The sequence below is a fragment of the Rhinolophus sinicus genome, linkage group LG03, assembly GCF_036562045.2.
Source record: "Rhinolophus sinicus isolate RSC01 linkage group LG03, ASM3656204v1, whole genome shotgun sequence".
In the NCBI taxonomy this organism is placed as follows: Eukaryota; Metazoa; Chordata; class Mammalia; order Chiroptera; family Rhinolophidae; genus Rhinolophus; species Rhinolophus sinicus.
In genome coordinates, this window is record NC_133753.1 from 19,970,035 (window position 1) to 19,986,298 (window position 16,264).

The 16,264-nt window shown below is 38.9% G+C and overlaps 1 protein-coding gene across 43 annotated transcripts in view; it reads right to left on the reverse strand.

Moving 5' to 3' along the window:
- Nucleotides 1–16,264, reverse strand: part of NRXN3 (neurexin 3) — a 1,514,302-nt gene that overhangs the window by 127,903 nt on the left and 1,370,135 nt on the right. For all 43 annotated transcript variants that reach the window (XR_012494580.1, XR_012494579.1, XR_012494578.1 and 40 more), the window contains one exon: nt 12,540–12,847. Coding sequence is in view for 40 of the 43 variants with exons in the window: in XM_074327136.1 (XP_074183237.1) it covers nt 12,540–12,847 (308 nt within the window). In the remaining 3 variants the exon portion in view is untranslated. The remainder of the gene's footprint in view (nt 1–12,539; nt 12,848–16,264) is intronic.

The window sequence follows — 16,264 nt, forward strand, 5'->3', positions numbered from 1 at the left end:
ATAGTTATTACAATATTATTGACTATATTCCTGATGCTATACCCTACATCCCCATGACTACTGTGTAGTAATCAATTTGTACTTCTTAATCCTTTCCCACTTTTTTCACTCAACACCCCCAACCCTTCTCCCGTCTGGCAACCATCAAAATGTTTTCTGTATCTATGAGTTTGTTTCTGCTTTGCTTGTTTATTTTGTTCTTTAGATTCTACACATAAGAAAAATTACATTGCATCTGTGTTTATTCTTAGCATTGACCCATATAAATACAGATGCTTTCTGCCTCTGCAACTATAATACTGTGTTTCCCCGAAAATAAGACCGGATCTTATATTAAGGTTTTCTCCAAAAGATGCATTAGGACTTATGTTCAGGGTATGTCATCCTGAAAAATCATACTAGGGCTTATTTTCTGGTTAGGTCTTATTTTGGGAGAAACATGGTAGCAGATCAGTGTGCTAAAGTTTCCGTAGAAAATTGACCTAAAAATGAGTCTTCTCAGGTTTAGGAAATATTTAAGAACCCTATCAGACTGTATTTCTTTAGGCAGAAATATTTCTATTTTTTTGTTTGTTTCCCCAAAGCCTGGCACTCATGAGGTACTGAATGATTGTGGAATAGGTTGTATGCTCTATGAGAAAAAAAGGTTTTTTGTCTGTTTTGCATACTTCTGTAGCCCAGGTGACTAGGACAGTACCTGGCCCATACTAGGTACTCAATTTACTCAAATATTTGTTAACTGATTACAAAATCCAACTATAATTGAACTTAAATCTGGGCACCACAGCTATAAATCCCAGGTCTTTATAAATTCAACTTTGAAAATGCAGCATTTTCTAAATCAGATTAAACTCTCTAAGTTATGAATTTGATATTTTATCAGTAGACACATGTGTTGTGATAGAGCTTTTATTATGGTCCCATCTTTCCAACAAGGACTGTAAGTCTTCTTAAATGACAGAGCCAGGAATTACTTAGCGATTACCCTTTTCTTGAATGAGAAACAGGAGAGAATCAGATACTGTGGTTTGTACAATACATACATACAGAATTTTTTTTTAAAGTAGCCCTTTCAAGACTTGAAATCAATTAGGATATGGAAGCAATTATATTATGGGAGTTACAAAGCAATGAAATTATTCTGTCTAGTCTTTTGCATAAGTGGCCAGGAATAACATTTGCATAAGTCATATCATATTGATTCTTACAGAGACTCAATAAAGACAAAAAAAAGAAAAAACACTTGCAAAAGTAAATGCCTGGGGGGGTGGTGGCATACAGAAGACACAGATGAAGGCATCTATTATCTTCAGCTTTAAAATGAAAACAACAAAAATAATAAAACAAACAAATAAACCCAAAACTAAATGACAACAAAAACAAAACCCCATACCAGTCAGCTCTCTTTAGTAAAAAGTGTCTATTTCTTTGTCCTTGCTCATTTCCCTCTCATGAAATCCACTTTCAAATGTCATCCCTTCCCCCTTGCCAGTAGATCAAGCATTCTCTAACAGGATAGATAGGGCAGTAAGAACTAATAATGATAATAATAATAATGAGAAATGGCCTCAGAGATATATTTCACGTGTCTTCCTCTCTCCTTGTCGTTCTTCAGGAGAACAGCTTCCCAGCCAGTGGGGCATTAATCATCAGAACAGCAGCTCTGAGATAAAGGCTGGGAGAAATTTCATTGTGCATTACAGTGTGAGCTGTGGGTGCATGAATATGTCTCTCAGTATCGCAGGAGGAAGTGGAGAGATAGAGGAGAAAAATCTGTCATTTTATATATTTATACTGCTCAAGATGATTCGCCATTGTTTCTACGGATTAAAATCCTTCACATCCTTCTGCTTTCATTGGAGGTCACCCGTCAGAAAGGGGGGGGGGTAAATATTATGACAAGTTAAATTCTATCTACCCTTTTTTTCCCCATCTGCCTTGGGGGTATGTAGCAGAGTAAGGGACAGGATGAGGGGAGAAGTGGAACCAGGAACAGAACTGTCTGATGGGATAAGTTTGTCTTTGTTACTCCTCTGTTGGATAGCCACTCTTTCACTTAAATAATGCTTCAGGTTAGCAAGATTTCCTGTCTTGAAGAGCCCTGAACTAAATTTGGGGAGACCATTTGGAAGAGATAGGTAAACAGATGCTACAACGACTCAGCGGGAACTGTAAATAACTACTAGATTCTTGATCCATAAAATGATGTCCACATATTATGGCATGATGTCATCCGGGAGCTTACTAGAAATGCATAATCTCAGGCCCCACCCCAGAAATGAATTGCAATTCATAATCTGTGCTTTAGTAAAATCACCCAGGTGAGCTGTATACACATAACCGTTTAAGAGGCACTGTGCTAGATAATACATACAAATATACATGACCTCTCTCACTCTCTCAACCGCCTTCCCTTCCTCCCTCCCTTTCTCTCTTCCCCCCTCTGTCTCTCTCTGTCTCTCTCTCTTTCTCTCTGACACACACACACACACACACACACACACACACACACACACACACACCATCAGATATGATGAGAGATAGAAGAGGCTGAATTGTGTACACAAGTCAATCACATTTCAAGTAATTCACAGAGAACAAGTAATTCTCTCAGCGACTGCTATGTAGTTACCACAGATACGGTGTGCAATTACCTCCCCAGCACCTTCATCCCTGGATGATGAGAAAACCAAGGAGAATTTTACATTCTCCATTTAGCTAACAGAACTAGCTCTCTAGACAACCCAAGGCATTAATTAAAAGGTTTCAAAAGGCAGGGCTGTCATAACAGCCTCAGTGTGTTTCTAATTTTTACAATCATTTAAACATGCACCAGAAAGGTATGAAAGCACATCCCACCCCTCCTACTGTCTTGTCAAAGACAGAGTAGAAATATCCATCTTGAAGTCTGGCTAGCAATGATTACTGCTGGAAGTCATTCCCCTGTCATATATAAATAGAAAGAAAAAGATGTATTTTCAGGAAAAAAAAAGTAGAACCAATTCTTGGACCTCAGTTTAAACTGAAATCATTGATTCTTTTTGACGAATCAAGGGCCATTTATTAAGTAGTTTGTCTTCTACATAGGGGTGGACATTGTGGAACCCCTTTTGACAGCTTTCAGGAAAGAGGGGGTTATAGAAATAATTATTTATATTATTATTTTAATTACATCGAAGATCTTCTATACATCTCTCTCATCCTAGTCATTTATTCCATGAAATGGGCAGATAATAATTTTTACAGCAAAGTAATTACAGAGTATTTCTGTTTGTTCTCACTTCTTTCCTCAACTGTCCTTCCCCTTCCTCCGTCTAACTCATTTATCCAACCATTCAGCTGTCACTGTATGTGAAAAGCACCATGTTAGATACTGTTTTTTTAAAAAAAAGATATTGGAGATAATGTGAATCTACTCATGAGGAAAGTGTGGGGAACCAAGGAAGCTAATGGTCATGTCAGAGGTTAAATGACTAATTAGTAAGAAAATAAAAAATAAAATTTAGATGCTAATGAGACAAGGATTGGAATCTTAAAATACAACAACAACAATAACAATAGTCTTTAAGTCACACCAGTTTAAGCCCTTATATTGTCTTAACCTATCCATGAAGGTGGTGTTTTAATCTCTATATTTCAGACGATGAAACTGAGCTCCAAAAAGCAACTTAGCCAAAATCCCGCAGTACTAGTAAGGGAAGGTCTGCCTAGAGTAATGGATTTAACTACTTTTTTATCCATGAGTGAAGTCTCCCAATGCCTCCTTCAATGTGCTCTTTTCCTTCATACCAGGCTGCTTTCTCACAGCTTTCTTTGTCTCCTTCAAACATGAATAATACTGGACCCTCTGCAGGTAAGCATTCATTTACTTAACACATTTTTCTTTTCTTCAACAAATATTTATTGAGCCCCACTTTGCAGCAGGCACTGTTATAGGCCCTGAATGTTGAGTGATGAACTACATGGAGATCATTCTGCTCTCAATCTAGTAGTTTCTCATAGTATTTTCCATCTATATTCTTTCAAAAGATCATGAAAAAAATAGGTAACTATGGAGCCAGCTGAATCATAGGGTCGTGAGCAGGAATAAATGCGTTCACACTCAGCCATAAGGAAAACAAAAAAAGGAAACTAAAACCAGATAGAAGACTCCCACCAACCTATCCACACACGTACAACCACATTAATTTTCTATCCATACCAACGAATAGAAGCAGTGGGCCTTTAAACATAATTTTTATTTGCTTATATTTAAAGGTTGGTTGTAGGAATTGAGAATTAAGAGAAAGGAGTAAGGAGAAAAAAATTAGAGAGGGGAATTGGAACTGCATTTCCAAAAGTGCTTTGAAAACTCTAAGTGCTAGAAGCAGCCCTTCCTATTACGATAACAAATAAGTCCTAAAAAAAACAAGAAAGAAAAAGAAAAAGAAAAAAAACAGAAAAAAAAAAAAAACACAAAAAAACAGAGAGAGAACTGAGGATCAGAAGCCAACAAAAAAATCTGGCCCTCCAGAGACAAAGAGACACCTCTGGGACTCCTCATTCTTAAGACAAGGATTTAAGAGCAGCAAAACAATGCTGGTGACCTTCCCCACTAGTGAGCCTCACCTCACCAGAGAGAGGGTCTTTGGGGATTGGAAATGAGATTCAACCTGTAAGTATTAAGAGGCATGTGTACTCCCTGAGAAGGTGCTAGAGGATGATTGCCCATGCATATGTTTCAACTAGTATTGACTGAGGGTTTACTCTGTGCTTCTGTGCTCTCGTAGCGCCTGATATGAAAATCTTGCCATCCTAGAACTCTCATTCTAACGAATAGAGACAGTAAACCAATACATGTGTGCTATAATGTCAGGTATGGGTAACTGCAATGAGAAACAATAAAGCAGGAGGTGAGAGAGAGTGCTATTTTATAAAGCATGGTCGAATAAGACCTCTCTGGAAGGTGCCATATGGGCAGAAACCTGGATGAAGTAAGGGAGTCATGCAAATAGCTGGAAAAAGCTTTTCAGGCAGAGGAGAGAGCAAGTGAAAAGACACAGATGTGCCCGGGATGTTAAGGCAGGGTTGAGTCTAATGAGACACTTACCTAAGGTGTAACATTTAAGGGAGTTCCCCAAAACTCAGTTACTGGTATAATTAGTATTTTACTGTAATACCTGAAAATCAACATCAATGTAAAACTCCATGATAAACAAAATATCAACATTTAAATACAGACTGGATCTGACTCTGCAATTGTACAACCCTACCTCAATCTTCTCTCCCTTATCCTGGCCCTGGCCCAAGGAAGTTCAAGAACTATGTGCCTGGGACAGTATTATAGAAAATATGGGCAGAGAGACAGTAAGGAAGACATCTGTGCTGAACACAGTAAGGATTTTGCCTCTAGGTTTGGCCAAGTAGTCTGTTAGGTGATGGGAGAAAGCACCCAGAGCTTTAAAAATATTGGGGTACCTCAAAGTGAGTAGCCAAGAGCTGACCCCATTTCCCTTCCAGCTGTTCAGATGGCTCAAAATAAGATCTAGCACTTTATCAGCAGTTCAGGTGGAAATTCCATCCTAGAAGTGTCACAACCTAATTAGAAGACATCTGTACAAGTTCTCCTAGCAACTCACAGGCTTCCAACCTGTCTACTGTGAGGACCTTCGCCGAGGACCCTTCTAGTGACTAAAATCAGCTTTGGGAAGTGCTGATCTCATCCACTAAAATTCAAGTATTAAAGAGGGGATGAAAAGACACTGCACTGCATTCTCTTCCCTGGCTCATTCGCACTGTCAACATGTAAGCCTTTAAGACGGAGGTAACACATCAGCTCCTTTTTTAAGCACTGTGCAATTCCAGAGAAAAAATGTTACTGGAGAGTCTTACCAGGTAATGAGTAAATTAGAGTCCAATTTCCTTCTCCCCAAATTATTCTCTGAGAGGGAAAAAGAAAGTATCTGCATGAGGGTAAGGAGGAGACAAGATATTTCTTGGCTGGCAGCGGAAGTCTAATTAGACTGACAAATCTTCAGTGCCTTCCCCAGTTATGAGGCTTGGCAGGAAAGGAACGAGCCCTGGAGCCGCACATTATATAAGGCTGTTAATCAATATTAGTTCAGCCCTGATCCTAAAAATAAACTCCCCCTGGAGGCTCTGTTGTCTAATGGTAAAAGTGAGAGACTGAAAACTCTGTGGACGCCTTGTCTCATTTCAATGAAGCTGGTGGCAGGAGGGTAAAGATGGAGGGGCCCAGAGGGGAGAATTCTCGGGGTAAGTATAACCATTCTGATACAACACGATCGACATCCTGTTAGAAGATGGTATTTAGGGTAAGGTGGATTTATCTTGTACCCCAAGCCAAGGCAATTGGATTATTCAGAGAAACTTGAGACATTTTGGTGGTCTATCCAGGGGGTCTCAAAATGTCATTGATAACCACACACTGTAAAAGTGCCCTGTATTTTGTTGAACCATATAAAATGGCTGATATTTGACCATTTGGTCGACAAATGGCAATGTCATGCACTTCAACCACACAGAACACTCTGTGTGTAATAACTATTCAGCAAAGCCAATTTCCATTCCAGAAAACGAAAGAATATCTCATAGAAATCTCTTCTAATTGATGAGCCCAGAGCTCTGGTTCAGTCTGGGACCCTTAGAGGAAATCCTGGGGAATTGTGGGTTTGTATGGATGTAGAAAAAGTTGTTCTTCTTGTGCTTATCCAAACATATGGGAAGGCTAAGCTCTGTGAGGCTCTGGGAGTTCTGGAAGAGTCTCTTGGGTCAAAGTGCTTTCTTAATGTCTAGCATTTAGTGAAAACTTATGGGGAAGGTCATGGCTTAAGTTCTTTCCACACATCATATTTATTTCTCAAAACAAGCCTATAGGGAAGGTACTGTTATTGCCCATTTTACAGATCATGAAACAGAGGCTAATTAACCTGTCCAGAGATACACAGCTAGGTAACTGGAAGAACCTGGGGTTCAATGCAGACATTCTGATTCTGAACTGCACGCCCCTCCCTTCATCACGCTGGCACTCTACTTGGAACATGCAGTATGAAGGATCAACTTTTCAATCACAAGTTTTTGCTTGTGTTGTTTTGCAATAATCAATATCAAGGCTGAAATGTGCTTTTTATTGTTCCTAGCTGAAATCTGAAAGCAGATCAGAAGGAGGACTTCGCATATAGGTACTGTTACAAAGCCTGAAAAATTCTGGCTTCCCTCTGGAATTTTTGAAAGTGGTTCACATTCGACCACCAAATTGGTGAGTTTGAGGTCAGAATGCAAGTTCACAAAGTTCTCAAGTCTTTCACTTCTACTGTTTATTAGGATAGTTCCACACAAGGCTGAGCATTGTGATTTTCTGGTAATTTTCTGGGTGCCAGGAACTGGACAATGTCAAGGTGACTTCATCAATGCCCAACACAGACAAAATGGGTCATGATTAGTATTCCTGCTAACAGCTTATAAATGATTCCAAATAGTGACTTGCACAGAATACACTGTTGTTGTTGTTTTTGGTTTTTTTGTGTTTTTTTTTTTTTGATAACAACTCAGTCTGGATGCCCAAGGTAAGAAAATACACATTATCCTTGAAATTATTTTTGTTTTGGCCCTTTACTGTCTCACAGGAACATTTAGGTCTCGGTGGCTGAAAGTTATCACTAAAAGATTCATTTCTCACTTTGCTTTCCATCCTGAATGAGAACTAAGGAATTTGAGTGTAGACTAAGTTCAACTTTTCTGTTTTAGAAACTGACCTATCAGAGTCATGAGAGTTACCCACTGACATTGGGTCGGCTGTAGTGTAATGGAAGTGCCTGCACAGTTGTTGGGGGTTCCCTGGTAGTAAGACCCACAGGGAACCCAATCCAGTTCTCCCCTTTTGTTCCTCTCCCCTTTGGGGGAGGGGAAGAGGCATCAGACCAACACTCTCAGAATCTGGATCTCTTGCCTCTCACTAATTCCCCTTACACACTCTCTGTTCTAGTTGGCCTTGACTGTTAACCTCAGGAATTACCATCTCTGACTTGAACAACTTAGCTTCTGACATTCAGCCCACTTGGCCTTTGTGCCTCTCACCATGTGTCTGATTTCACTCGTCTACAAGGCCCAGTTTCGTACCTACCCCAGCCATGAGATCCAGCCAAGCTATCCCTTGCACCACCCCTCACTCCCAACATGCCACCATTTGTAAGTCACTGCCTCATATTCATAGCTCCTGTCAAGCCCTCTTGCCCTCCTTAGATTACAAGCTCTATGTTGGGAAGGATCCTGAATTCTTCTTCTTTGTAACTCCACAAATATTTGTGGGTAGACATATTTCATAGCAGAACATAGTCTCGAAGAACGATAGAACTCCAGGTTGGTTTTGAAACAAAAGGAAAAGTTAAACATGGATAGTGAAGTATCAGAGACTTGACATCTTAGAGAATTTTAATTCAGCCTCCAAATTCTGCTCTGACCCTCCTTCAAATCCCTATCCTGCCAAAACCCCCTAGCCCTTACTCTAAATTACAAACACTACTATCAGTAGAAACAACCCCATTTTCTGGGGTAGATTCTTGCTTGAGAGGGCATTGACCTGCATATCACATGTTGGGGATAGGCTATAATAATAAGGTTAAATAAAATGCATTCAGTCTTACTCTTCATACTGTACTTGTTTTAAGCATTTTACTTATATAAGCTCAGTTACCCTTATAATACTCATATGCTGTAAGTACTAGTAGTAATTTTTTCCCCAACCCCACTTCCCTAATTTTACAATGCAGTAGACTTAGGTTGGTTTCAAATTCTTGCTACTCCTCCCATCAAGAAGTGAGGTTTATGCCTCCTTCCCTGAAACTGAGAAAGGTCTGTGAATGCTTTGACCCATAGAATGTGGTGGAAGTGACACTGTGCCAGTTTCCTGGCCCAGGCTTTAAGAAACTGGCAGCCTCGACTTCCTGTCCTTTGGAAAACCCTCTCTGGATGCCCTGAGCCTCCATGAAAGAAGTCCTACTACTTTGCTGGAGGAACTACATGGAGAGGGAAATGGACCCAGCTGAGTCAAGTGTTTCCAATTAACCCACCAAGGCACAAGGTATGTGAGTGAAGTAAGACCCTGCAGACGGAAGCAGCCACTGAGTAACACTGGAGTCAACTCCATGTGGGGCAGAAGAATTGCCTTGCTGGGCCCCACCCAAATTTCTGACCCACAAAATTGTGAGATCCAATGACAGTTGTTTTAAGCCACTGAGGTTAATGGGAAAGTTGGTTTCACAGCAATAGTTAACTAGAGCATATGTGACTTGCCCAAGGTCACTAATCTAATATGACAAAAAACTAGGTTTTAAACCCTGGCATATCTGACTCCAAGCACATGCATTTAGTTACTCTGTGATAGCCTTACCACTAGAAAAAAATTAAAATTGTCCAAAGCACACGAATCATTCTAGAGGGAAGACATTTCACAGCCACAACTTCTAGTTGTTAGATGATGAGAAGGTATGTAATAACGCCTATCTTATTTTCTGGTTTATTCAATAAATATTTACTGCGTATCTTCTAAGTGGCAGAACTTCACTTGAGAATTATCACCCGCACACCTGCTTTCTCAATCTTAACTTTTTTTTTCTTTCTTTTTTTTTTTTTTTTAATTCAGAGAGCCCCTAGAGACATCCTTCTTAATATAGGGTGACGACCTGAAGCTTGGGCACTATAGCTGTCAGTAACTTAGCATAGTCCATGTAATTCACAAGTAAGCCTGTAACAAACTAGGTTACCAGAAAGATCAAAGCACCAATTACTTCCGGTGGGTTGCAGCCCTCACTGGAGGGCCATATCAACTCAAAAACTTGTTCACATTCACACGGTTAAGAGCAGTACTGAAAACACTCTGCAGTTTTCTTTTCATCACAAATCAACACTCACCAAGGTCTATCAGAAACGAACTGCTCAAATGATGTTTTCTTGGCGTATGCTTTAAGAAGGAACCAGTAGATTTTTTAATAACCAGGTTTTTATACTTGTAGATGGACATGCTTATTTGGTTTCTCCTCGAAGCCTTATTTTAGGATGATCCTGCTCTAGCAATGTTATCAAAGCAAAGTAGGACAGAACAGAGTACTGTTTGGAAAAGTGAAAAATGGGCCCAACGAATACGAAATCCAGTCTTCCCCACTTCTGTGTTCTCCTTTCTGAAGTATCTCCCAGAGTTCAAATCTTTATGAGTCTAATTTATCCAAGAAAATTCGCTGGATCACACCGGGCATGTCGGAGCTTCTGAGACCGACCTTCTTCACCCAAAGTATTCAGCATCTGGAAATTGTCCTCAACCTTTGATACAATCCAAAGGTTGTTGGACCCTAGTTCTAACATAGGCTCAATGTCGTCTACAGAATGTACTGGAGATCAGAATAGGCTTTCAGACAAAGCAGGCTATTAAGTTTTTATAGAGCTCAGTACAGAGTTCTTGTGGTTAGTTGGCAAGAACAAAAATGCCCCAAACCATAGGCATGAAGTTATTTTTTCTAGCTAATCTTTACAAAGAACATGGTGCTTTTAAAATACCTTATCTCATTCTAATCCAATTCTGCTAGTCTGCTGGCTTCCTGCAACAGTATGTATTTACACACACTTAAAAACAAAGAGCATCAACATATTGATAACTCATTTTTATAGCCTGGATAGAAGCAAAAGGAAAGACATGTAGATGTAATCCAATTATTCCTGGACTCAAAGGAAAAGAAACACACACTAGACAGGAGGCTGTTAGAAAGCATCCTCCAGCTGTCCACATCCTTTAAAATGAGAACAGGTTCTATGGTGTTTAGGGTCATCATCACTGGCAAGATTTTTGTACTTTGTACCCTACATGTCTCCAGAAACTCTGGCTTTCTCAGTTTGTGGAAACACTCAATCTGCTCCCATTTATGTATTTGCTGCAGGAGGGAAAGCCAAAATCCAATAATTACCATGGCTTCGTCCCTGAATCCCTGGGTAACATTAAATCCTCCTGAGGTCAGTGAAAATTTGGCCTTGAAAAAGACTGCAGGGCTAGCCATTGCTAAGAAGAAAAAGCCATTTGCTCCTCTGCTTCCCACAGAGTTAGTGGAATGTATTCTGACAGAAACAAAACAAGTCTGCCAAGACCTGGGCAGACAGAACTATCCTTTCACTGACAATAAACAAATTTGCTCTTGAGCTATAGAGAGTCATAATAGAAATATATATTGCCTTTTATCTTCTTTTCAGTGAGTAGAGTGAAGTGTCAGGAGTTATTGCTTTAATATCAGAGAAAAAGCTTTTTTTTTTTTCTTTTTTGAGCATGTGTGTAGGTATGCATGTAACAACACGAGTGACTATGAGACTGCTATCCTAACCAGGTTCTTGTAGCCTTTCTAATACACATAAAATTGGCCTGATATCATCAGTGCATATAGTTCCATATCGTTCCTGTGGAATCATGGAAGGAGCTGTCTGGATATTTTTGCTTGAAGAAAAGGAAAAAGGAAGACAACACTTTTAACTCTACCTAACTCACATAAACTTAATTCAGAGGAATGAGAACACATAGGGAGTTTAATTGATTATCGACTTTAAGTTTACAATGCCCACTCAAGTCAATGGAAGGGTGACATCAAAGACTCAATTGAGCCCCTGGATAAGGTCTTCAAACGAAGAAACAGAAAGGAGTACTGATCTACTGAATTTTTTGCAAACACTAACTAGACTGTTTCCCCCACAAGCAATTGGAATGTCTTATTTTATGCCAGAGCTTTTAAGGCTAATAACTCGATTAACCTTCCACCCCTTAGTAACTAGATTTATGAAATGCCAAGGGAGTCAGCAAAGCATTAAGTTTTAGCTCGGGTATAATTATTTTTGAGTGAAAAAACAAAAATGTTACTACAAAACTAAGGACTTCCTACTTAGCTAAACTCAGACCTTCACATTTTCTAATGTAATTAGGATCTTGGTCAAATATAAAGGAAACAAAATGGACAAAAATAACACGTGGTTAATCAACACTTAATATCAAACACAAAGACTGCATTTTATAAGAATTAGTAGAACCTCTAGCTTCAATTGCCCTTGATTTATTGATATCCATTGGCTTCAAAAATGAACAATTTGTATTCCAGTAAAGCCATCGGGAGGATGTGAATAGAATCACACTAGGATATAGTCTTTCTTATGATAACAAATTTTCCACTCCCCCTTTTCTCTTCTGGCTATTGAAAAGAAAGGTAATAAAATAAGGGGAGGGTATATTTCATACTGAAAGTGTTGACCACTGCTCATTCCGAATGATAGCTTTACCATTTCCGTGATAAATATGATAGGAGGAATAACCCATGAGTTCACATAAGACTTTAATAACTTCTTTAGCAATGACTTTGTCTTTCTCTACTTCTGGGTCTTACCACGACGAGCATCTGTAGGCATCCTTCCTATAAACATAGTCATTCAGACTCTCTCCCTATAAAGCAACACTGAGCATGATAGCAATGTCTAAAGACAGAAAAGCAGAATCAATTAATAGTTAGAGAAAGCCTTACCTGAATGCTGGCTGTTGAGCGATTCTTGCGGGTTGTGGTAGTAGCCATTGTAGTGGTGGTTTCCATGACAGTAGTAGACATTTCTGGTGGCATGGCGGTTGTCTGTGTTGTTCCCAAGATTGATGGGACTTCTCCCACCAGCCGGACACTTCCATTGATTTTAATATTGGGGTTGTTCTCAGCCGCCATGTTCAGTACTTTCAAACCATCATAATAGAGCCCAGAGAGCTGGCCTTGGAAGAGGCGTCCTTTGTCCTTTCCTCCGATGGCTATTTGCGCCTGGGTGTTGAAGATGGTTAACTGCCGGCCTAGTGGGTTGGGTGGAGGAAACGTCATTATTCCCATATATTTTCTCTCTTTACCTTGCCTGGTCTGAATGGACCAGGCATAAAAACAGGCTTCCTTGAGTAATTGAAGGGGAGAAAATTAGGTAATAAAAGTTCAACGCAGATATTAGCAAGTAACATTTCACTATGTTTATCTCTTCCACTGTCTAGCTGAATATCCCAGGTAACCTGAATAATTGAGTTTCTATGTCTTTATTGTGAGGAAGGAGAAACTTGATTCAATAATGAAGAGTATTACAGTCTTCTTGGGTATGTGGTTGTAGACAAAAGAAAGAAACTCCCAAATTAAGTGATGATAATAAATCGTAAATGCCTATGGCACTGATTTTTAACATACAAAGTAACGTAACAACTAAAAAGAGTTATATATGCAAACAAAAGCTCGGTGAGGTAACTCAGAACACTGAATTAAAAACTAGGTCTGATAATTAAATTAAAATAAATTAACTGAAATTAAATTAAATTCTAATTAAGAGACTTGGATTCATTACATACTTATAAAAATGAATATTAAAGTCATCAAACATCTCATTTCCTTGGAATCTTCAGAGTGTCTAATATTCTATCTTTATTTGCTTTTTAATAAACAACATGACAAATCATTTCTTATCTCTATTAATGTTAGGGTGAGAGGATTATGATCACACAACTAAATGTATTCATAAAATATGAAAAATAAGTAGGCATTGATAATGTTCCTCGGGGAGGGGGGAGATGTCATTTCAAATCGATGCATTTAAAAAGGGAGGGGGATTAATTAATGAAGAAAGCAGCACATAAAACTCCTTAAAATGTTATAGAGGTATGTTTATGGGTTGAAGGACATCAGTAGCTCACTTTATTTGGAGTTCCCATTTGGGGAACTATTTATAATTCTGTGGACAAAAAAACTCTCAAAATGAATTATGGTGGAATCGAGTTTAGAATAGTGTAACTCAACTTATCTTCCTCCAAACCACTTCTAGATTTTTCCCAACAAAACACCAGAAGCTTTTTAAACTTTTGATTCTATTATTTCTCCAGATTACTTCCTTCTGCTTGTCCCTATGGAGAAGGGCAGAAAACTCATTAATGGAATTAAATATGTCCTTTCTGAATTTTTCTCCACTTTAGTCAGTGATGAAACAATGCTCCACTCATTCTTAATTTAATTGTCTGAATTATTTTAGCTATAAATAACTGGAAACAATGTTTAATAAAACCTGTTTAATAAAAGGGAGCATATTTTTCAAAGACTGAGGTTTTTGTTCCACAATCTCTAATATGAATAGAGGCAAACTATGATATTTGGGCTCTTAACCTCTATTACTATTAGTACATGGTCCTTAAGCCAATATGATGATTAGCTATCCTTACATTTCTGGTGTATAATGTGGAATATTTTCTTAACGTATAACAATGGACAAAATGGAAGAGGCAGAGAAAGGAAAACACATCTTCTCAGAAGGAAATATTTATGTTAAGAGTCAACTCTGCTCATTGGGCAACGTTTAAGGGCATATTAGCCAAGTATGATTTATAAGTCATATGCCATTGGAAGCTTCAAACCCTGTAGTATGGGGAATTGGCCAGAGAACTTTGTTATAGTGAAAAGGATCTTCACTCTATAAAAATATCTGGAGCATGGAAATGAAATCTGCTGGCCTTCACGATAACAGAATCGCCCAGCTCCTAAGGGTGCAATCAAAATAGATCTATTAGATTTCCATTATTTTCCCACCAGTTCCTTCAGCGCCCTGTGCATATGCATCGCTGCCTGGCCTTTGGCTTCTTATTTCTCACACAACATGCAGCAAAAGTTCAAAGCACAATAACACTGGGTAATGGCCTGAAGCTCTACCTCTTTACTGTTTGTTTGTTTGTTTGTTTTTGGCAACAGCTTTTAAGCTTACTACCTCAGAAATGCCATGATGGAAGGTGAGGATAAATATGCCCTCAACTGCACATAAGCATTTGGGGACCTCTTAATATAATAAATGAGAAGAAGCTGCATGATAGGAGATCTCTAGGACCAAAATTTAGTATCTTATACCAGATAGTCCCAATACCAAACTATCCCTTCCATTCACACAATTGTTGTCCAACTATAATGTTAATCCATCTCTTTTTCAGTATGTAGTCTAGTCCCGATCATTAAGCTAATGGTTCTAACTACTATAGCCAGAACATTTTATATTTCTAATGCTCCTGAAAGTACTTCACATCTATAATGGTCCTTATCTATTTCCTGGTGATATTATTCTGCCAATGTTTGAACATAAAAAGAGAGTCAGCGAGAACTGCAATGCAAAGCTGAATGACATTGGCTAGAAATGCTGGAGCGCCTTTATTCCAGCTGCCATATTTAACTCCGCAAAGTGGAGAAACCCAAGCATGGAGAAAGGCAAGATGTTTCCTGGGCTATAAGATTCAGCCGCTGCTCCACTTCGAGGTATTGCTGCCTTTCCAGAGAACTATGACTAATCACTTCTTGAGAACAAGATACTTGTTGAGACAGGGAAGGAGGCTATGTTTCAATTTTCCATCACGCCATAGGAAGTACTTAGATTTTTATTTGCTTCTCTGTGTCATGGTCTATTTCTGGCTAGATCTGCTTTTCTTCTGTTTCAAAACCCTTGCCTAGCCCTCTGTGCCTTGTATTAAGTGGGTGATAGTAAAGCTGGCAGTCAATAAAGTAGTAGTGGGATACTCTCAGTCTCCTGCCATCTCTTCCTCTGATCAATTTATCTCACTCAGCTAAGCAGGAGAAAGTGAACAAATATGAAACAGTCATCTCTACCCTCTCCCTCTGAAAGCTGTAAGGACTGGCTGGAGAGAGTTTTGTCATTTGCCCAAGATTTCTCAAAATCAATGCCAATCTCATTATTGTCACTCATTAGGATCAATCATGTTTTTTATAGTAAGCAATGATGATATCTATAACTACACATATATTCCAATCTGAGAACCATTCTAGCATCAATAACACAAAATTTGGTTATAACACCAGTACAGGATTTGTAGCAGGTTACTTTTTGTTTTGTTTTTGGAACCTATCCTCTTGGAAGCTACTGTTACCTCATTTGGACATCAAATTCACGTACTGCTTAAATGAAATCTTTGCATGTCTCCAGTCAATGTTACACAAAGACTAATTAATTAAACCTCAGAACACCCATGGGGAATAAGCAGTATTATTTCTCCTCTCCTCAGACGGGAAATCTGAGATATAAAGAGGTTAAGTGGATTGTCTAAGGTCAGAAAGTTGTCAATAGTAGACAGAGTCAGAAAACAGACTGGGGATTGCTGCGCCCCAGACATCTCCCCCAGTGACAGAAATCACTCTGAAAAGATATTCCAAGTACTTCCTAATACGTCTGCCTAATCATCCTTCTGTCT